The 24,213-nt window shown below is 31.9% G+C and overlaps 1 protein-coding gene across 1 annotated transcript; it reads left to right on the top strand.

The window, feature by feature from the left end:
* Window positions 1-20,953: 20,953 nt before the first annotated feature.
* LOC123884653 (putative GATA transcription factor 22) lies at window positions 20,954-22,929 on the top strand. The gene is made up of 3 exons (XM_045933800.1): window positions 20,954-21,259; window positions 21,715-22,020; window positions 22,282-22,929. Exons 1-3 carry the CDS (start codon window positions 21,092-21,094, stop codon window positions 22,633-22,635), a joined length of 828 nt encoding a protein of 275 aa, XP_045789756.1. The 5' UTR covers window positions 20,954-21,091; the 3' UTR covers window positions 22,636-22,929.
* The last annotated feature ends 1,284 nt before the right edge of the window (window positions 22,930-24,213 follow it).

The raw sequence follows: 24,213 nt of genomic DNA, 5'->3' as shown, positions 1-24,213 counted from the left end.
GTTTGTCTTTAATGAAGCTGAAATTGGGATAGGTTATACCAAACCTCTTAGGACTATACTTCCTGAACCCACAATTATTCCAACCTCTGATAACCCTCTGTCTGAACTAGAAAAACATCTTAGTCCAGACCCTCTGAATAATCAAACCTTCACCCAGAAATCTTCATCATCCCCTAAACCACAATCACCTCAAACCCAATCACAAAAAGAAACTCCTACCATTCCATCATCTGAACCACAATCACATATTCCATTCACTGAACCAATCTCTCCCACAAAACAACCCTCTCCACATAAATCTACTGAACCAACAACTGAACATAAATCTCCTGAACCATCCCCTGAACACATTTATCCTGAATCAACCTCTGACATCTCATCATCTGAATCAACCCCTGAACCAAATCCTAACCCAAATGCTGAACACGTTTCTCCTGAGCGTATTCACACTTGTGCTCCCAAGCCTTCAGAGGCAGAAGTTGTTATTATTGACAACCCTGCTACTAAAACACCAAACCTCTCTACCATTCCCAATCCTTCACCCTCATCATCTAACCCTTTTAGTAATCTATCCACTCATCTTCATGATGACTTACTTAGATTATCTAAGATAAAGGACAGGTTTTTAGTTTGTCCTTCTGATGTGGACCTAGAAGTGTCAAGAATTAAGGCAAGGATTTGCAATGCTTTGGATGATGCTGCTGAAGAGATTAAGGCTGTGGTTGGAAGAAGAGACTTGGATGTGATAAGCTTCATGAGGAAAAGTCTGGCTAGGGCTGAGTTGAAGAGGATTACAACTTTCAATCATGCTGAGTCTGAACGTGCTAAGCTGGAAGCTCTTGCTGCTGCTGAACAACGTCTGAACGCTTTCAAAGTCATCTGGATAGACTCCAAGCTGTTTCAGAGTCTTGAAGCTCAGAGGTCTGAGTCTGAAAGGTTAGAAGAAGTTGCTGCAAGAGTTGCCCAGTTGGCAAATGAGTTGCAACCCGAGGACTTTTCAGAGGATGATGTGCTTGCTTTTGAGAATCAAGAGGATGTGCTGATGATTGACTATCCAGAGGAAGGTGAACCCTCTGATAAAGGCAAGGCACCTTTGGTTGAAGAACAAGTGCCTTTGGTTCAAGATCAAGCTCCTGTGGTGGTTAATCAGTTGCAGATCTTTCAAGAAGCCCTGAGGGAACAGCAGGAAGGTTTGGAAAGGCAAATAGCTGCTCACCAAACATTGGAAACCAAGGTGGATGGTTTAGTTTCCAATGTGGGATCGCTGAATGACAAATTTGACCAACTCTTAGCCTTCCTTAAGAAACCCTAGGATTCTATGCACTTATTTTAAGATGTTTTCGTTTTAAGCTGTTTTTGTTTTCTTGTTATTTTCTGAACAATTTTATTTTAAGCTGTTTTGTTTTCTTGTTATGTGGTTTGTTATTTTTTGTTTTTGCTAACCTTCTTTGATAAATAAGAACATAAGAACACCAGATGCTTTTAAACGAAAATTTTTATTAATGATCTAACAATGTTGAGTACATTGGTAAAAAGAAAAAGAAAAAGACAACCTAATCCTAATCAGATGGATAAAACTCAGAAGAAATCTCTGATTTCTCCTCAGCATCATCTGATGATATTTCTATGGGATCTGGGTTTTGCTCTTCTTCTTCTTCTTCTTGTTCTTCTTCTGGAACATAGCCAGCCAAGAACTCAACATAGTCAGCATCATCTTCATTCTCTTCAGCTTCAGAATCTGATGAGATGATTATTATCTCAGCATCTTGTGGTTTCTTGTTGTCTTCTTTATCTTTCTCATCTTTTTCGCGTTGTTCGTCTTCTTTCCTTCTCCGAAACTCTGCAATGCGTAAACTAAACCTTTTCATTTTTCCTAATCTCTCTTGTTTTACTCGTTTATTCTTGTTTTTCCGTGAAGCAGGCATGTTAACTCGTTCACCTTTTTATAAACTTTCAAGCGCGTTGTTTTCTGTCTTTGAAATAAATTCACCTTTGTAACAACCACTCTTCTTCTTTGACTGTCTTGGTTATATAAATTTTTTTACTTTTTGATAATGACAAAAGGGGGAGTAGTTACGCATTAATTGATAAGTGATATGTTTCAAAACTGAAACCACGCCTTTTATCTCGCTTAAATTAAAAGTTGTTACTTTTAAGTTGTTTTACGTATTTCAATGCGGAGACTAAGTTAGTTGAAACTAAAATAAATTTCATAAGTAAGGATAAGTTAAGAGTGCAATTTTAACTTAGCCTTATGAGACTTAGGGGGAGAGCTTGCAAACCTCTAACTCTGAAGAAAGATATGAAACTTGTTTTATTTCAGATTATCTTAATCTTACACTAAATTAAAATATCATGGATATAACCTAAAGTTTTGGCTTTAAGGAGTATCAATCTTAGGGGGAGTTTGCAAACCTCATAAACCTAAGAGAAACATGATAAGTTAATTTAACAACAATTGTCAATTAATACTTATGTTTGTCATCATCAAAAAGGGGGAGATTGTTGGAACAAAATTGATTTAAAAAATGTTTGCCCCTAAATCTATAAAGGTTTTGATGATAACAAAGTATTAATAAACAATTGGAAGGACTAAAAATTTATTTTAAGTGTGCAGATATAATGCTCTGAATAAACCTTCAGAAGATGTGTGTTCAGAAGTTCACGCGCTCAGAAGATGTTAGACTTCAGAAGTTACAACATTCAGAGGATGAAGACTTCAGAACTTCTTGACTGACTACAAGCTTCATCAAACTCTGAAGAGCTTCTTGAGATCTGTGAAGATTCTCTTTGCAAGTCAACTCTTCTACCAATGAAGAAAAGGACCTTTCAAGCCTGATCAGTTCAGCTACTCTCGTTTTATCTGTCCTCACTTGAGAACGTGGGTCTTCAGAATTGTTAGCTGAATAAGGAAAGTCCACTCTGCAGTAGTCAAAGTATCTGAAACTCTTACTCAGTTTAGATACAAACAAACTGCATCAAGACAGACTGCTTGAAGACAAAAGATTATCAACTCCAACGGTTCTTTTTACAACGACTCTTTTCTAGTGGTATATATACTAGAAGAATCAGCTACAACAATAGATTATCATTAAGGATTGAACGTGCGCTGAACAAACTCTGAACTCTGTGTATACAAACTCTGAACCTCTTATCAAGTGTTTTTGCACTTTAGTCAAATACTTAGTACGCTCTGTATTTGTTCTCTTTAGGTTCATCTAAGAGCAATTGTATATTTTCATATACTTTACTATTACTTGAGAAAACTTAAGCTTGTGTGCTTAAGTGTGAAGTCTTAAGCTTGTGTGCTTGAGCATTGTTGAGAAGTCTCTTGCTTATGTGCTTGAGCAGGTGTAATCTTGTGTGATTATAGTGAACTCTCTTGGAAGTGCAAGGGGACTGGACTACTCTCGCTTTGTGAGAGGAACCAGTATAAATTGCTTGTGTGATCTTTCTCTCTCTCTATCTTGTTATTATTTGTGTTATTTATCCGCTGCTAACTTAGTTGAGTTAAGAACTTGAAAAAGTTTTAACTTAGCTAAAACACAATTCAACCCCCCCTTCTTGTGTTTTCACACCTTCATGGAAATGTGTGTCTCACCTATTAGTACTAAACAATATTAATTGCCACTAATTTACAAGGTTCAAATCTTATTTGATCCTTATTCATCATTGTTATAGATAAGGTTATCAAGTTGATGGAACTCAATTCCATTACTCAATTAGAACAATAGAATAAAACATTATTTGGATAATGAAACAACACTTGTCTATTATTCAAACAAGCAGTCCTTTTTCTTGTCAATACAAGATTTAGGTCCAATGTTTGTATTATTAAATGAAACATAATAACAATTATTTGGTTCCATGTCAAACTCAACTTCTACGATCAATGAAACTATTTCATTCTAAACGTAGGTTGACTTTATCTATGGTCAAATTTTCACTTCTTTATAAAATAACTTTCAATATTTCAACAAATATGAAATTAACATCTGGTATCATATACCTAAGTTAAAAAGTGGATAATTTAACTTTCTATAACAAGGTCTATGAAGAAGTCTTACTTCTTTCTTCAATTTTAACTCTTTCAAAATCATTAGTAGTTTTTCTCGTATTTGAGAGAACTAATCTCAATACATGTACCAATTCAGAAACTCCTTTCTGAACCTTCTGTCCTTCCTAAGGACATTTTACAGTAAAATATAAAATATATGCCAAATATATCTAACTACGAAAATAAGAATATTTGTATCATGATTAAAACATATTTAACTCGGCCTTTAATTAAATATGCGCCCACTATTTTACTCAAACCAAATGACCCTTCACATTTAATTCGGAAAATCCTGTTAGAAGATTTTCTAGTGGGTCGAGATCCGTATTTCACCATGTCTTGAGTCAGCTTTGGCTGATCACCCAAAACATAGCTATTTAGGTAGGAACTCCTTCCAATTGTATCTTATACAATTCTCAAACATTACTTAGTTGGGTGAATAACTCCTTATTCTAATCCATCATATAGATTATTCCCAACTCTTGCTTCTAAACTTTTATAATCATATTATAATTAGTTTAGTTAAGTTAACCCAAAAAATAGCAGTCGGATATTACAATTATCCTATCGCACCTTACTAGTATAGAAAATGCACCTCGCTTTGGCGAACCCACATAATTCGATATTAGTCTTGATGAGTGCTAAATGTTGGAAAGCTTTCAACTTAATATTTCTTTTAAGGGATTTTAATTAAATTTAATCTCACCGTATTTTGTATCTCATACAAAACGTGTTTCAATTTACATGACACTCATGTAAATATATGTTTAACAATTATATAAAATATTCAAGACATATATAATTAAAACATTCATCTCATGCATCACATACATAAAATAAACTAAGGTAGTATAGTTATGGCCTCCTAAAACGAAAGAATTAAATAAACTACTTTATTACAATTCTTTGACCCTCGAGCAAACTTCTCAAGTTACTCCATCGGCATCCTTTGTTTGACTTTGTCTCCAATCATCATGAGCAATTTACAATTTACAAATTATTTAAATAAATAAAATAAATAAATTGTCATGACACGCATGCCGTATTTTAAAATAAACCACGACACGCAGGCCGTATTTTAAAATAATACCACGACACGCAGATCGTATTTAAACCAAATAAAATAAATGCCAAATATGCTAAGGCCATAACTATACACCTCTAATAATTAATTAAAATTAAAAATTAATTATATAGCACAAATATTAAACAATAAAATAATAATGACTATCATTATTATAATATCATTATTATGCAATTCTTATTCATCAATACACGGATTGCATTATAGGCTAAATCCAATGAAATATAAACTTGCCGAATAAATCGTGAAACACAATTTTTCACAAAAAACATTTCACACATATTTAGTCAATATATCTAAATTGCCGCATATTATTTCTAATTTGGCATATATTATTTCTAAATTGATGTAACAATTACCAATCAATTAAGATATTATCAAGACCAATTAATATAGCAAAGAAAGTCAGCGTGTTTTAGAAAATTTTCTTTTAAATAAAATCTTTAACAATTCTCCAATTATTAAATATATATATGACAATTCCTTTTTTTTTTAAAATATATATATGACAATTTATTTAACCAAAATACTTTTGAATTAAATCATTAATTTAAAGCAGAATCAAACCTTTTGATTCACCATTGCTTTAAAATACTAAATTAAATTTAATTCAAATCTTTTAATTCTAAATCAAATATTTTGAATTAAAATCATTGATAATTCTCCAATTATCAAATATGATAATTTGATCAAAACTCTTTTGAATCAAATTATTTGCAAAAATATAGTACTATCTTTAAAACGATGTTAAAAGATATATAATCTTATAATAAACGTCAAAACGTAACTTGTCCGAATAATTTTGAATCTAATTCAAAAAAAATAAAAAAATAAAAAGCAATCAACAGGAAAACGAATGAAGCAACTATGGCTCAAACTTAAACATATTCACAAAAATTGTTTCCTGTTATATCAAATATATGTATAAATGATTGCTTCTTGTTTTTCACTAAAATCAAAACTCAAACGATTTTGAAAGGAGAAGAAATCTCTTGAAAAACAAACTTTTAGAATTACTATAATTCAAACGATGATATACTTAATTTATTACGAATCATATTCGTGTCATCATGTTATCAAAATAAAGCTTAATCATACAGATGCATATAAACATGAATATATCATCATATAATCATCATTATACATTAAAACGATTTGAATGTAATGATTTAATCGAAACCGATGCTCTGATACCACTGAAGGGATTTAAGAGGAGTTTTTCAAAAATTTAATCCTCTTAGCGGAACAATCCCGATGAACGGATCTTGATTAAACCATTAATCACAAATCAAAGAACACAAAACCACAAGTTTATGTGTTTACCTCTTGAAGTGCAGAACCTTTGAAGTAGAAACTGTTTCTGATCACGAGCAAAGCAAAGTAGCGATGCATCTACTCAGTCCACACAAACAGACCTTCTCCGATGACCGGTGCTAGCCAATTCCACCAGAGATTCAGAGAGAACCGGGTTTAGAGAGTGGCGGCTAGGTTTCACTTTGTAAATTAGGTTAAGCTTACAAAACTTCATCACAAGGGTTCTATTTATAGAACCACTTGTCTGGTCATCAAGCCAAGCATTGCACCGTACCTTACGGTGGACCGCATTTCTCTATTTTTCATAAATTAAATAATAAGTCATACTTAATTATTTAATTACTAATAAGTCCTGCTTATTATTTTATAAATAAGTCTTACTTATTTATTTCTCTCATCTATCTGTCCTTTGTGTGTGACCCTATAGGTTCTCGTAACGTTGGTAATAATATTAAATCACATATTTAATATTATAAATAGTGAGCGGTATCTAGCAACACATCACTGCTACCCAAGTGACGAGAATGTCATGTGATCTGACGAAACCTTTATGTGATAATGATCGTGTGTATAATTACCCCTTTGCCCTTATATCTATATTGAACATAAGGCATAGATCGTGTCACCCTTGTATGGTTCAATATCTTATTTCTTGATCCCAGAATATACTGAGCAACGAATAAGCTCAATATCTCATATTGACTTAGTTCGGCGTGGCCACGCATTTTATCAGTCATATTCAATCAAGAGGCCTACAGATATTGCTCCTGTTATGTAGGAGGGGCAAATTCCATCTAGGTCACTCATGTCCCTCAGCATGATTTATAGAGTACCCATCAACCGACTTTATATGAAGGTGTGAAAACACAAGAAGGGGGGGGGTTGAATTGTGTTTTAGCTAAGTTAAAACTTTTTCAAGTTCTTAACTCAACTAAGTTAGCAGCGGATAAATAACACAAATAATAACCAGAGAGAGAGAGAGAAAGATCACACAAGCAGTTTATACTGGTTCCTCTCACAAAACGAGAGTAGTCCAGTCCCCTTGCACTTCCAAGGGAGTTCACTATAATCACACAAGATTACACCTGCTCAAGCACACAAGCAAGAGACTTCTCAACAATGCTCAAGCACACAAGCTTAAGACTTCACACTTAAGCACACAAGCTTAAGTTTCCTCAAGTAAATAGTAAAGTATATAAAAATATACGAATGCTCTTAGATGAACCTAAAGTGAGCAAATACAAATAGTACAGAGTATTTGGCTAAAGTGCAAAAACACTTGACAGAGGTTCAGAGCTTGTATATCACAGAGTTCAGAGTTTGTTCAGCGCACGTTCAATTCTTAATAATTGTATATATGGTTGTAGCTGAATCTTCTAGTATATATACCACTAGAAAAGAGTCGTTGCAAAAAGAACCGTTGGAGTTGATAACCTTTTGTCTTCAAGCAGTCTGTCTTGATGCAGTTTGGTTGTATCCAAAACTAAGAAAGAGTTTCAGATACTTTGACTACTGCAGAGTGGACTTTCCTTATTCAGCTAACAAAACTGAAAACCCACGTTCTCAAGATAGGACAGACAAAACAGAGGTAGCTGAACTGATCAGGCTTGAAAGGTCCTTTTCTTCATTGGTAGAAGAGTTGACTGGAAAAGAGAATCTTCACAACTTACAAAGAGATCTTCAGAGGTTGATGAAGTTTGTAGACAGACAAGAAGTTCTGAAGACTTCATCCTCTGAAGGTTGTAACTTCTGAAGTCCAACATCTTCTGAGCGCTTGTGAACTTCTGAATTCACATCCTCTGAACTCCACTCAGAGCTTAAATGATACTTATATCTGCGCACTTAAAATAAATTTTTAGTCCTTCCAATTTGTTAATTAATACTTTGTTATCATCAAAACCTTTATAGATTTAGGGGCAAACATTTTTAAATCAATTTTGTTCCAACATTATAGTCATCCTGTTACGGACAATGTTTGAACAGCAACTAAGTACTCTACTCCACATCTAGGGTCCATAGTGGTTTCAGGTCGAAGGGTGGTATACACCATTATCACTATGAGAATAACTTATGACACTTTTCATAACATACTATGTAGTATTCTCATGGCGGGTCAATCCAATATAAATATTACTCCTAATATTTATATCTATGTGAAGACTTGATATCTCATATCCATGACTCGTGAAATGAAGTCATCAATCTACTCACATAATAGTCTCTATGTTTTACTGTTATCCCACATCACAGTAAAACTTGACTATGGATACTTTAAGAATAGTGTCATTATGTTTAATGGAGTCTCACTATTAAGTCACACTTAATGTTCCATTAATTAGACTAGCTATTCTAGGGACTTTATTAGTTTGAAACAAACATAATAAAGAAATGCCTTATTATATATATTAAATATATAAATCAAAGTCATCATACAAAAGACGATTCTATCAAAATAGATTGGCTTTTAGGGCTTACTCCAACATTCGGTGTGTAAGATCCGAATAGAGTCTATATAGCCTATATTTCAGAAGTTGCACTTTCATAACCACTTGGACACTCAATTGGGAGCTTTGGAGCTAGGGCGATTTTTTTGGCGTATCAGAGACTTGAAAGCAACGTTTATTCACTCAAAGAGGGGCGCAATACTCAATCGGAGTCATACAAGAGGTAATAAGCACTTTAAACCGTTAATTTTTTCAATTTTCATGGTTTTATGATCGCAGTCGCGTTTGGCTCATACAATCCGAACCCATTTCGGATCCCACATGCCAAACTGGACAGCTCTTTAAAATTTTGAAATTTATTGTGATAGGTAGGGTTTGTGATGGTCGAACCTCCGTTTGAAATGAAACCGAACATCGATGAACCCGACATTGCACAACCTAATGTAGTTGAACCCGCAAATATTTTGGTTAACACTACCAATTATTTTTTTAAGTGTGAAAAGTATAAGGTCCGAGATGAGATGATCGAATGGTGCAAAAAAGAGGCTATAAAAGCTGGATTTACTATGGTGATTGTGAAATCATATATGGGGCATATCCTTGCAACGGCCTACAACCGCGTTGTAGTTTTATTAACTAAACACGAGATTGGTTATTGTGAAACCTATTTTCCACTGCGCGGTCGTCCACCGTTGGATCCATCTGCACGCATTATGTGTGTTGGTATGGTTCCAAACCATTTTGTGTATGTTAAATTGAAGGTTGGGTGTCCACTGCCTCCAACTTGTAAGGAATGGAAAAATCATAGGGTGCCAGAGGCTGAGACTTGGGAGGATACATTTATGGACCGGATGGTTGAGTTTGACGAACTCATGAAGAATGAAAAAGGTGACATGAAGATGGAAACAAATGAAGATGATCATGTAGTTGTGAGAGACAAATGAAGATGGAGCCAAATGAAGACGAACTCATTTTGCTTGAATTGTTTTTAAGTTTGAAGTTGTAATTTACGTTTTAGAGTTTGAAGTTGTGATTTATTTGATTATGTTTGAAGTTATCGTATGTAATGACAATGGTTATTTTTAACTTTTAATTTAGTGCAAAAGAGCAAATTCCGAACATGCATAATGTTGGCCTGTAAAACTGTAAAAAATTTCTGCAGAAAACTTGATTTTGGACTGTACACTCCAAACCTGTAATTTTAGTGACCATTTCGGTTCGCAGGATCCAAACCTGTGATTTTCGTGACCAGTTCGGTTCGCAGAATCCAAACATAATTGGTTTTGGATTGTAGACTCCAAACCAACGTATAAGCACAATTTTCGCCCCCACCCCCCCCCCCCCCCCCCCCCCCAAAACGTGTTCCCATCTATAATTGGCTTGTTTCGGATCCCACGAACCACACATAATATATTTCGGATCCTAGGATCCATAGCTTCCTAAACCCCCCAAATTCAAGGTTATTTTGGGATTTTTGGGGGGTTTAAGAGGAACATGGGGGCGAAAAAAGCATTTTTTTTTTTTTGGGTACATGCTAGAAAGTGGTGTGAGGGTTTTGTATGTACCAAAGATTTTATTTATACTCTCTACTTATTTGGTGCTTTTTATTTGATCAATGCTTTGATAATGAGTATCAAATGAAATTTCCTAAAAAATCACTTTGAAACCAATACTTTTCAATTTTATAAGGTTTAATAATCTTACCATTGAGTGAGTCGCATATTATAATTTGTTAAGTCCACTAGGATCAAAATATAAATACATAGAATGAAAATTAAAATAAAGCCACAAAAACAAAATTCAAAAATTAACTCCCATCCCTATATTCCCACAAAACTATAAAAAATTATGGTGACTAAAATCAAAACTAATGGAGACATCATTGATCAATATTTGATCCAACACAGTCACTATATTTTAGTTATGATGATTGTTAAGATAAAGAATACTCTCTCTTTTTTTTTTTTTTTTAACAGTTGTTCTTTTATTAAGTAAATTTAATGTGGATTCCACCACTTTATATGAAACCAATTTTAAAGTGTGAAATTCACATTGATTTCCCTTAATAACAGATTCACTTTTAGAAAAATTATTGAAAAAATAGTGGTTCCCACACTCCTATTTATTTAGAGGGTCTTGCTAACGAGTGCATTCGAGACATTTTTTAATATTTTAAATAGTACTCCCTCCGTAAGATTTTATAAGGAAAAATACACTTTTTATGTTCATTGTATATTTAATGAATATAGTTTATAATAGGCTTAATTAGTAAAATGGTCCCTTAAAGATATTTTTGGTTTTAGATTGGTCCCTTAAATAAAAAAAGGTCCAAATAGGTCTCTTAAAGAAAAAAAAAGTCCGAATAGGTCCCTTAAAGACATCTCCGTTAATCAGTTTGTCCCTAAAAAGAGGTCTAAATAGGACCAAACTGATTAACGGATATGTCTTTAAGGGACCTATTCGGACTTTTTTTCTTTAAGGGACCTATTTAGACCTTTTTTTCTTTAAGGGACCAATCTAAAACCAAAAATGTCTTTACGGGACCATTTAACTAATTAAGCCTTTATAATATAGATCGGCCATATTCATTTTTGCTCATAAAGTGTTATAGATGGAGTAAATTTTTATGAAAATTTTAAAAATGCGTGAAGTCAATTGAAATGTTTAACTTTTGGAATAAATATTTTCTTTAAATAAAATGCTTAAAGAGTTCCCCAAAGACACTCGTAAAAATACCTTAACACTTGTGAAAATGAGTGACATATTTGAGACTTTCACTTTCTGTCACTCCCTTTATCTATGAGAAACTTAAGTTTCTGATTTGAAAAAATAATTTAAAAAGTAAATAGCTAAAAATCCAAGAGTAAAAATAGTTAAAAAAAATGCAAAGAATAAAGAGCACCTGGGATAAGAGAGTAAATATTGAGCTAGAAAAGATAGAAAAAACTTCCCTTAACTTTAAACTTGAATAATGTTGAAATGTCAATTGGTTAATCATCATGCTTTGCCATTTTTAACCATTTTTCTTAAGCCATTGATGTATATTATGGTTGCCATTTTTCTTAAGCCATTTACTTATAATAACTTGCTATGCCTATATAATGTCACCATTACATATATTGGTTCACCGATTTATGTTAAGATTCATGATATCAAGTTACAAATGAGTGCAACTTCTATCTTATATACTAACTAGCTAACAGACATATACTAACTAGCTAATGAGTCTAAGTCTATATAATTCAAAGCCTCCCGCAAGCTGGAAAGTGGTCACAACACTTCCAGCTTGGGATAGTACAAATGTACATCAATATAAAGAAAATACAATGAAATTTGTCGAAATACATCGGCTAGAAAACAACTCAAATACAACTAGTAGTGTTTAACCACCATAAGGAAGAAACACAACCCATCAAAGCCAACTGAGGTTAGAAGCAAATCAACAAAGCCAATAAAGGTACAAATTAAAGCTTAACCATCAAGAGCACTCAATCACTCAAGATAGAAGCAAAAAAGAGAATATCAAGAGTGTGATGTCTACAAAGTGAAACATCAATACTCACGTTGTGCTAAAGGTAATTAGCTCATCTAAGGACCAACAAATCAAGGAGAAAGATCAAGTAGAGAATTCAATGTTTGCTTTTGACCACGGATTGCTATATTTTTTTTGTTTTTTTTAAACGAATTTTAGTGACTAATATAAATTTCATTTAAGGTGAATAAGTGAAATAATCGAGATTGAAACCCCGATCCCTATAAATATAATACAATATTTTTATCGACTGAGCTAAATTCATGAAAATTACATTTTGCTAATTTACTATTGCCTCTAAAAAGATCATATAAGTAACTAAGTACGTGGCTACTATATTTATCCGTTCAGTAGCAACTATCGACGCTTATATGCTCCACCAAAAAAATTGTTGAATGGGCACAAGCCCAAATAATATTTGTTAGGTACATTTACAAGAAACAAAAAAAAAAAATAAAGAAAAAATGGCTAAAATCATATGAATTAATGTGACAATTTTATTTTTTTAAAAAAATTTAATGTGCAATTTTATTTTTCTCTAATTTTTTTTTATTTGTGTGTTTAAGCCCCATTTGGATTAGATTATTTTTGAGCTTATGCAAACAACTTATGCAATATAAATTAAACTTTATGCTATTTTATAAGTTCACATTAGTGAAAATTGTATTTTTATAAGCTATTTTTAGAATAAACTACCTTGACAAACTTATAATAATACCTAAAAAATACATAAGCTATTTGCATAAGCTCAAAAATAAGCTAATCCAAATGAGGTCTAAATCTTCTGCCCAAACAAGTGTATGTATCGCTAGAAGAAGAAGAAAAAAAGGACCATATGTTATATTATTTCAAGATGGGGCCTCTCATATGAAAATAAAAGTGACAAATTTTTTTTTTTCTTTCACCACAAGTTTAATCTGGTTCGGGGGTCAGTTCTGACATCAAGTACTTTCAGCCTCCTCCCGATCGCAATTGCGGGAGATCGAATCGTGGTCCTCTCAACCAAATTCAACGTCAATCATCACTGTACCAGCTAACGATTGGTTGAAAGAGAGAATTTTAATTTTATGAAATTAACCTCTTGTTCTCAAATAAAAGGATCCAGTGATCCAAAATTCAGTTGGGAGATAAATAAAATCCGACTCAAAATTGTTTTTATCATTTGTTGAATTTGAGTTCTATTGAACTATTTATTTTAAGGGGATTTTTTTGTTAGAATTAAGGGGTGCTTATTAATCCCTTGAATTTAATATTTTTTTTTGTTTTCACCCTCTGGTTCCTAGAGGAAGGAGTCCTAGTAGTCCAGAGTTCGGGGCGAGTTCAGGCATCAAGTGGTTTCAGTCCCCTCTCAAATGCAGTTGCGGGGGATCGAACTGTGGTCCTCCCTATCAAGTTCAGCGTCAATCACCACTTAACCAACTAACGTTCGGTAATATTTTAGTTTAAAAGAAATATATGTTATTGAGAGTTGATGCATAAAGTTGGAAAAGTCAGAAAATCATGTGCTGCTGATTCCGGGACCATTTTAGATTTTAATGCCTTTTTGGCAACGGTAAGGTTATAGGACTCTTCAAAAGGATCTAGGTGTTGTCATGGTCCTATGTCTCTCTCTCAGCCCTACCCACCACGAGCAGAGAAGACAGTGATGCAATGCAACATAACATTGCTGGCTAGGTCTACTAATATATTGGGTAAGAATGACTCAACTCAAACATTCTTTAGATATATTCAATAGTATTTAATTAATGCATGTTTGTCTTATAAATAGGATAAAATATGAATATTTTTTTGTTATAAGTGTAGGATAAGTCAATAAAAATGTATTGTATGAATCAACTATAGTAAGTGTCATAAAGTTCTATTCAAAGTCCGTTTGAATTTCCCTTATTTTTGAGCTTATAAAAATAATTTATGCAAATAAATAAATTTTTATCCACAAAATTGTATCTTTATAAGATGTTTTTTCATAAACTATCTTAAAAAATATAAAATAATACATAAAAACTTATACTCAATCCAAACGGACCTTTAGTATTAAATGTTGTATTCTCAATTAGTTGATGTATGCTTAGTTTACTTGTGTAGCAAGTAGACAGTTAAGAAGTTAGTTAATCTAATTAACCATAATTGCTTCAAGTTAAGGAGGCAGTTATGTTAGTTATTTTTTGTAACTAGATTGCTTAGTTGTCAAGTAATTAGTTAGTGTAAATTAATTGCTTGATGTATTATATGTAATGGTGTGTAACCAATGTATGTGAGATCAATGAAAATTTTGATTTCTTATCATTCCTTTCTCTCAATATCTCTCCCAATCCTTTAATCTCCATACCCAAACTCTACTCAAAGAACAATTTCTTGCTCTAACAATTGGCATATAGATCCTGATTTTTTATCTTAGCAGGAAGAAAGGTTGCTAAGTCTGAGAAAGATGGTAGCATCAACATCAAACAATGGTGGATTTCCGGCACATCTACCAATATTTGACTGCGAAGATGAAGGTTATATTCAGGTATCAAGATGTGCTTGATATCGTGAATAACGGAATTTCAGTTCTTGCCAGGAATGCAAATGAGAAATGGTGAAACTATCTCTGATTTGATGAAGATAGAGGTGGTGTTAAGAACACTAACTCCAAAGTTTGATCACATAGTAGTGACTAAAGAAGGATCATAGAATCTTAATGAGTTGAAGTTTGAAAAATTTCAAGCATCACTTGAACTAGTAACCTGAGATTGAATCAAAGGAGCAAGATCAAGGATAAGTCAAATGAAGATGCGGATCTTACAAGCTCGGTATCACAAGAAAGTTCAAGAAAGGCAAACGAAACGACCAGAATTCAAATGAAGGCACTAGCAAAAATCAAGATTCAAATCAACAAGACAAAGATGGTAACTAGAACAATGGCTAGAAAAAAATGTTTAACTTGAAAAAAATTCAATACTATAACTGTTAGAAGTAGGGTCAGTTTGCAGCTAAATGCAAGTCTAAGTAGGGGATTATTTTCCCTCCTTTTCTATCTATGTCACATTCTCTTAACCAATAAAAAAATATATAATTTAAACATTTTCCCTCCTTTTTTTGACATACCCTATATTATTCAATTGTAGCTTTTATAAAAATATCAATCCAACTTATTTGAAAAAAAATAAATTCAGATGAATTCTGAATTATTTTTATATGGTTAAATGACCGAATATAATTTTTTGTCATACTCGTAAAATTTAAATTTTTTATTTTATTATGTTAATTATTTCATAAATAATAAAAAAATATTTGAGTGCGACTATATGGTCACATGATCATAAAAGTCTTGCTCATGAATATTATAGTATTTTTTTGAATTAGTCAAAATGATATATATATATATATATATATATATATTAACAGAAACAGTCTCCTCAGCACAAGGTATACCGAGATAGATTACCAGCGTTTACAACGAGTCAGTGAAAGAAAATCATACAAGGCACAAACAAAGTAACACTCGTCGGCTTAAACCACTTGTAGGAAAAAAGCTTGATTGTCCGACATTTGATGATGAGTACTTGTTGAGCCTCTAAACAATCTGTAATTTCTTTCCGTCCACACAACTCAAGTGCAAACAAGCCAAATGAGCTACAAAAACGATCGGCGCGCTCGAGAACCAACAGCTGAATATGTAAACTGAACAAAATGATCCCTTATAGAAGTGGAACCCACCGATGAAATGTCAATCCATAAGCGAACCAATGTCCAAAGAGAGTCAAAGGTGCTGCAAGAGATGAATAAGTGATGGGCCGGTCTCGGCCTCTCCAGTAACACAAAAAAAGAAATTGTTGTAGATACTATGTCACAAGTGATCAGATTTACTTTTGTGGGCAACCTGTCACAAAAACATACGACTATTATAGTATTATGTACGACGGAAATGAATATGACCCACAAAATGACAAAGATTAATCTTGTGACAAAATTATTGGTTTTAGATGTGTACATTATCTTTGTCATATGTGGCTACTATCAAATTCAATCTCTTCCACCGTTTGTTGTTTCAATTAGCTAGAATTATAATATTTTTTTGTCTTTACAAAACTAGGGTTAGAACTTTTAGAAGTAGATTATATATATGCAAAATATGCAGTGAGGTGGTGTCATTGTGGTAAAAATATCTATCTACAAATAATTTTATTAATTTGTCATACATATGGGGCCCGAGTAGTAGCATTCCACACTCTCCTGAATCGTTTTGTCTTTTTAATTTGTCTTCTTTAGGTGTCTCGAAGGAACTCACGTGAATGTCTAGTGTTAGGCTGTAATCTCTCTTTAAGGTGTGGACTTGTTTGGACCACTTAAATAATGCTTCAAGTAGAGTATAAATATTAAATTGGCTATAGATAAAAAATAAAAAGTTTAAATGCAGTTTTGCCCCTCTATTTTGATTAAATCAGAATTTTATCCCCCTGTTTTAAAATGCGGACTTTTACCCCCCCTATTTTATAATTTTTTGGATTTTGCCCCCCACCAAAATTCTGCACAAAATCTGTTTTCGAGTCTCAACTTCAAAGTTTCGCACAGATTTCAATTTGGATCCATAATTCACCAAACTGGTACAGAAATGACCGCAATCGAGTTAATTTTCCACAGAATCGAAGTCCACTAAATTTGGAGTTACACAGAGAGATTAATTATCATTTTAGTGAAGGTCTGTCCAAATTAATTATTGTATAGAACTACTACTAGTATTTGTGTCATATCTCTCACCCTATAGCTCTTTTTTTAATAGTACTTATATGTCTGGAAAGCTAAAAAAACTACCCTTGTTGTCATTTCAATTTCTTCGAATTTGGAGTTACGATCTTTTTGTTAGACGATGTTGAATTTGAAGGTCAGAAGTAGATTTCTGCAAAATTAGTAATTGGACAGACCTTCACTAAAACGGTAATTAATCTCTCTTTGTAACTCCAAATTTAGTGGGGTTTGATTCTGTCCAAAGATAACTCGATTACGGTCATTTAGATATCCGTTTGGTGAATTATTGATCCAAATTGAGTTGTTTGCGAAACTTTGAAGTTGTGACTCGAAAGCAGATTTTGTGCAGAATTTTGGATGACATACCTTCACTAAAACGGTAATTAATCTCTCTTTTTAACTCCAAATTTAGTGTGGTTTGATTCTGTGTAAATATAACTCGATTACGGTCATTTCGGTATCCTTTTGGTGAATTATTGATCCAAATTGAGTTGTGTGCAAAACTTTGAAGTTGTTACTCGAACGCAGATTTTGTGCAGAATTTTGGAAGACATACCTTCACTAAAACGTTAATTAATCTCTCTCTGTAACTCCAAATTTAGTGGGGTTTGATTATGTAGAAATCTAACTCGATTACGGTCATTTCGGTATCAGTTTGGTAAATTATTGATCTAAATTGAATTTTGTGCGATGCTTTGAAGTTTAGACTCGAAAGCAGAATTTTAGGGGGGGCAAAATCCAAAAAATTATAAAACAGGAGGGTTAAAAGTTCGCATTTTAAAACAGAGGGGGTAAAATTCCGATTTAATCAAAACATGGAGGGGTAAAACTGCATTTAAGCCAAAATAAAAATAAAACCTAGACTATACTATTTTTGATAAATTTTAATTAAATATTACTTATATCCTCCATGTTTATTTAAATTTTTTTAGTAAGAGTCTATCTTACACAAACCTAAAATTTTAATGGCGATGTTCTTGAAACTTTTCTGCAAGTGCACAAAATCGTTATCAAGTAATAATGTAGTAAGTTATCGTCTCCAAGGAATTATGGCAAATTTACTAATTTCGCTTAGGAATTTAGAAAGTAAAGGTGTTTTGCATTCACTTTGTTGGTTTTGAAAGAGTTTTGATAATTGAAAATAAAGATCAATTAAAATAAACGACAGAGAAACAAATAACAATTAAAATAAATAGGTGTGCGAGTAGATGCAGGGGTGGTTAAGTGTTTTGAATCTCTCCCTTACCACTGCTTGGTAACTAGCGTTATATCTTACTTCACTATTTGTTATTATCCAACAGATTAATTTATATTAAAATAAGCTCAATGTTACCATTTCTTATCTCTATTGCAATTTGAATAAAGTTTAGTCAACCGCTGGTAGGTTTTTCCCTTGTTTTTATGGTATCCTTACCTTTAACGAGTTCAACCTTTAAAAAGGTGTCCTTACCCTTAACAAACTCAACGTTTAACAAGTTCTCACGTGTTCTCCTACCTTGTTTGATTAACCCTAAACATGCAAAATTTAACTAAGTGTGAATCTTAATCCTACCCCCATCCTCAGGTACTGAATTTAATGGTCTCATGTTGGTTGGTTGAATTGTCTTTAGATTCGAGCCTATTATTCTGTTGTCATGGAATCAGCTAATTCTTATGGGTTTGTTCTATAACGTGATCAAGATTAAGAACAAAGAATTAAAATAAGACAATTATAGAGAATAACTAAATAGCAATCGAATATAATCTTGTTCGAACCAAATTACATGTCTCAAGCATTCATAAGGGAGTTCATCTACTCAGCCTAACCTAGGAAAAATACATTACAAAGACAATGAAAAGAAAGGAACCTTATTGCTTCGGAGTTCCTTGACCCTCATTGCCTCCTCCTTAGAGTTCTCTTAACTCTATTGAATATTGGAAATGAATTAATAATTGTGAAGGAGAAGGGCTCTATTTGCGTTTTTTCCTGCGCTCCATCGTATCCATCGTAGCCACAATGACGTTTAGAATCGTCCCATCGTGGCCACGATGGATCTTATCGTGGTACGATGAAGATTTTCTTCAAATTTTCTTGATTTATTTAACCGCCTTCATCGTGCTGCGAAGTATCTCATCTTGGGTACGATGGTGCGCGTGTTTTCTTCTGTTTTTGCTCATTTTTTTTTATGTTTTTTCCACTTTTCTTACTTCTTGGCCAAGTAACTTATTTTCTCTAGGTATTTGCTTGCTTTTGGTCTTTAATTGCTGCTAACACTACTAAAAACTATTCTCAAATAGTACTTAAAAAATCATCATAAAATTTTCTTTCATCATTCTTCTTAAGAATAAAGGCATAATATTCTATTCGTATTCTACTATTTGAATTTTGAAATCAAAATATACTCTCGTCTTTGGCTAAAATGAAAGAGTAAGACAAGTGGTGCACGGTGCACCAGTTGTCGATAACTCTATATCGAATACAAATTTTATAAAATTCACCGTTGGGTAGAAAGTTTATATCGTGTAGATTATTTATATAATTTTTTAAAAAAATTGAAAATCATTTGATATGTTATTGAGACTCATCAAAATTAACGGCTTATGAATTTTTATTAAATACCGTTAATTTTGATAGGTCTCAATAACACATCAAATAATTTTTAATTTTTTTAAAAATTTATATGGATGATCTATATGATATAAACTTTCTATCCAACTGAGAATTTTATAAAATTCGTATTCGTTATAAAATTATTGATAAGTGGTGCACCGTGCACCATTTGATAACTTGTGCCCTCCATATAATTGTATAGACTAACTCAACCTCTAAATAATTAAAATCTATTTAACAGATTAATGTACTAATTTTTTCGTCTTTACAATTGAAATAGCTGTTAGGTATCAATTCAACAAAAACAAAAACAAACTAACCACGTGTGTGATTTAAAAATCAATTCATATTCACTTTTATTGTTCTTGTTTTAAATTTCTACTACTAGAAAAGTTGATTGTTGTCGTCGGAGGTTTTAGTGATTTCACATTTTAATAAATTGAAATAGTATTTCTAAATTTCTTTGCATGTTTAAATCCCTTTTTTTTTTTTTTTAAATAAGGGGGTCGTGCATAATCCGTGTTTGTATCCACATTTAAATGATGTAAGATTAATTCTAGAGATATAAAATTAATTTTGACATAATTAGAAGAATAGAATATTTTACATTTACAATTTCTTTAATAGTACTCTTTTACAATTATTCTAACTTAAATTTAAAAAGCTTAAATTTTACTCAAATTTATTGTTAAACAAATTTTTACATTTCTTCTCAATAAATTATTTTAGATTCAACTCATTTTAATCTAAATAAATCTTACAATTTTTTTTTTATAGTTGCATAATAAAACACCTATTCAAAAGTTTGTCTTTTTATGATATTGTTTTTTGTATTTTTGTATTTGCGGAATTTGATGGGATATATTTTTAGGGAAAAAACTCTCCTCAAATATATGGCTATATGAAGAATACTCAAGTTCTTTTTATTTTTTTTGGGTCAAACTCAAGTTCTTATTTTATTCATCATGATTTATGACTCTATATATAGAGCTACAAGTAAAACAAGCATAAAAAAAAAAAATCCTATAAATTCTAAGCGTATCCTGAAAATTCTAAATACAAATATAAATATTAAATTCTAATATTGTCTTATTTTAAATATAAATCTAAATTATATTGAAATCTAAAATCTTCAAAAATAAATAAATAAATAAATAAATCTTCTATATTTTATCTCTCTCCCCATAAACCCTTTTCAACCTGAATTTATTTACCAAACAAAAGGTACTGTTGCATCTCTATATACTGATCCATACCTCAGTCTACAGTCACACCTTTGTCTCTCCCTTTTTTCTCTCGGTTTGTGTGTTACCTGTATTTGTCCATTCACTATCTTTCTCCTATGTCTTTTGATCTTAATAATGAATTAGATCACAATCACCACCATCTCTTCAATTCAAATATTCATCAACCCTCTTCTTCATATTCCATACTCTTCAACCAAAATCAAGATCAAGGAAGATCTTATTCTTTGGAACCAAGTCACATACAAAGTGATGATCATTTAGAGGTATCATATATATCATGTATTAAAAAGAAAAAGTAGCATCCTTTTTAATTTTATTTAATTATTGTCATATATAATATATATTTGCTCTAACCAATTTGATCATGTATAAATTTAGGTTATATTGGTAATTTTTTTATTTGATTTTGTTTTCACTATCAGTATTCGGCTCATTAGATTTATGTATATAGATTTAACCTAGTATTAATGGATTCGAACATCGAAAGAATTCAACAAAGATGTCCAGAGTTGAGTTCGATATCTATTATTTTTAATAATTTCAAGATTTTTTTGTTATTGCACTAACTCAAATTAATCACTAATATTTGTCTATAAAAATAATTGTATATCAATTGGAATACCTCTTGTGTTTATATTTTCATATATAATAATATATGTAGAAAATTTTCTTTATAGTTTCAAAAAAATTGATCAAGCATTTGATTGTGATCTTTTAGGTTGAGAAGTTTGTTTCTTCTAATGGATCATGGGATCATCAAGAAATGAAGAAAGAAGATGAAAATGAAGATTATAAAGATGAGGATAGTACTTCATTGAAATGGATGCCATCAAAGAAGAGAATTATTCATAAAATGATGGAAGATCAAAGGGGTTCTAAGAACAAGTTTGAAAAAGAAAAGCTATTAGGATTTGATTATAGTAGCAACAACAATTCTTCAAACAACAACATCACTATTAGGGTTTGCAGTGATTGCCACACAACTAAGACCCCTCTCTGGAGAAGTGGACCAACAGGTCCTAAGGTACATATTGCTCACGGATTCATTATTTTATGACAATGTTATTTCTTTTATGATATAAATAATTTAATTTTTACATAGTGTTTTTAATATGAACTTTTTAGATAATGTTTAAAGATGGACTTTGAGGTTAATTTAGTATAGCACATTAATCCAATTTACAATTTGGCAATACCAATGTGTGTGATGTGTAGAACTAATTTGAAAAAATTGAATCATGTCATATAATAATCTAAATGTTTATAAAAAAAATGTTGTTAACAGTCACTATGCAATGCCTGCGGTATTCGACAAAGGAAAGCGCGACGCGCCCTTGCAGCAGCAGCATCTGCAAATGGTGAAACTCTTGTGGCGGCTGAGAAACCTAATTTGAAGGAAAAAAAGTTGCAAATCAAAAGGAAAAGGTCAAAAATTGATCAATGTGCACCGCATTTGAAAAGCAAGGGTAAAATTGGAAATAAATGTTTAACTTTTGAAGATTTGATAGCAAGTTTGAGTAACAATTTGACTGATCCTCATCAAGTTTTTCCTCAAGATGAGAAAGAAGCTGCAATTCTACTCATGGCTTTATCTTATGGCTTACTTCATGGATTTCCTTCTAATGGTTACTTAGATTAATTATGAGATTATTATATTATGTTAGAAGATTTTGTTTTATTAAATCATAATTTGTATGAGATCAATGTTTCATACATTGGGGAAAGAGAGTATTGAAAATAAATTTTGTTAGGGAAAATTGATAATAGTGACAATAAAGTAATTGAGGGGTACGTGTGTGGTTTTATTTAAATTTTATATGTTGGATTTGAGCATGTAGACAAAACACAAAACGTGAATGTCTTGGTCATATCATCGTACAATCCTATAATAGCCATTCAATAAAATTATTTAGAATTTTGTTTTTTATCCCTACATTTATCCCTTTACCCCAACATATTTTAAAATATTCCTATTATACCCTTATCTTATTTTAGTATATTTTATTATTTTTTACTACACCCCTTCAAACACTGTTCTGGTAAGCTTTTTCTTTTCCGACATGTTAATTTTACTGAAATACTTTTTCAATAATGTTCCAGTGTGGAGAAAAATTTGGAATCGTTTTTGTTTTTATCGGAACACCTTTAAAAAGTGTTCCGGTTTGTATTAAAGTTCTGAGAGCAATTAACACACAACAATAGTTCCAGTTGAAATTAGATGAATTTTCAGTTGAAAATAGATGAATTTTAAATGAGATCAGAGAGCTTGTTTTGAAGAGAGTCATCAGTAGCACTAACAGCAATTATCATAGTCTCATTTGATAAGGATATAATAGTCAGTATATTGTATTACTTATTACAAGGGTTTTATATTACGGGTTGCAGAAAAAAAAATTCCAATTACTTATTACAAGGGTTTTATATTGTATTACTTCTCAATAGTCAGTATTACATTTGTGTCACTATATTGTACTTACAAGTCTTACATACATTTGGCTTGTTAATTATTATATTGGAATAAGTTTCTGTATTATCTTTCGTTTTTTTAGTGGTTAAAATCAATAAATATATACTTGTTAATGTTATTATTTTTCTGAATCATCATTTTTTTTTTATAAGTAAAATTGAATTATAAAGGAGTATAAGGGGTACTCAACCCCTTACAATTCGTTACAAAGAATTATATACTAAGTAAACATACAATAGGAATAATACACCAATCCGAAAAAGAATAGGTAGACTTGCGCCCAGCTCTACCACTAAACCAAATCCACGAGATCGCCATGATGTTATCAACCAAAATACACACATCAGCCACCGCCCCTTGAAATATGATATTGTTCCTCAATCTCCATATACACCAAGTAGTAGTTAACCAAATTAAATGTCGAATACGCCTCTGAATCATCGTTTTAACTTGTGATAACAGTTTCATACACGGTTGCACTCGTTGTAATTATAGTCACTAGCTGTCAGATATGTGTGTTCCGCGATCCGCGTCTATCTGTGTGATCCATATTTTCTACTCCTTTCGTTTTCTTAAAAGTGTTCAGTTCTATCATATTTAGCATTTCTAATGAACTATCACGTTTGTGTTTTAAGAATACGATTTGTCAATTATACCCTTTGTCAATTATTTTTATCTTTTTTAATATATTTTTATATATATATATATATATATATATATATATATATATATATATATATATATATATAT

This window comes from Trifolium pratense, linkage group LG5 (assembly GCF_020283565.1).
Source record: "Trifolium pratense cultivar HEN17-A07 linkage group LG5, ARS_RC_1.1, whole genome shotgun sequence".
Lineage (NCBI taxonomy): Eukaryota > Viridiplantae > Streptophyta > Magnoliopsida > Fabales > Fabaceae > Trifolium > Trifolium pratense.
Note: the sequence above shows the minus strand (reverse complement) of the source record. Positions and strands in the feature narration are given on the sequence as shown.

Coding starts and splice junctions, on each gene's coding strand:
- LOC123884653 (XM_045933800.1), top strand. CDS start 21,092: ATGTCTTTTGATCTTAATAATGAATTAGATCACAATCACCACCATCTC. Junction 21,260..21,714: donor AAAGTGATGATCATTTAGAG/GTATCATATATA, acceptor GTGATCTTTTAG/GTTGAGAAGTTTGTTTCTTC. Junction 22,021..22,281: donor GTGGACCAACAGGTCCTAAG/GTACATATTGCT, acceptor TGTTGTTAACAG/TCACTATGCAATGCCTGCGG.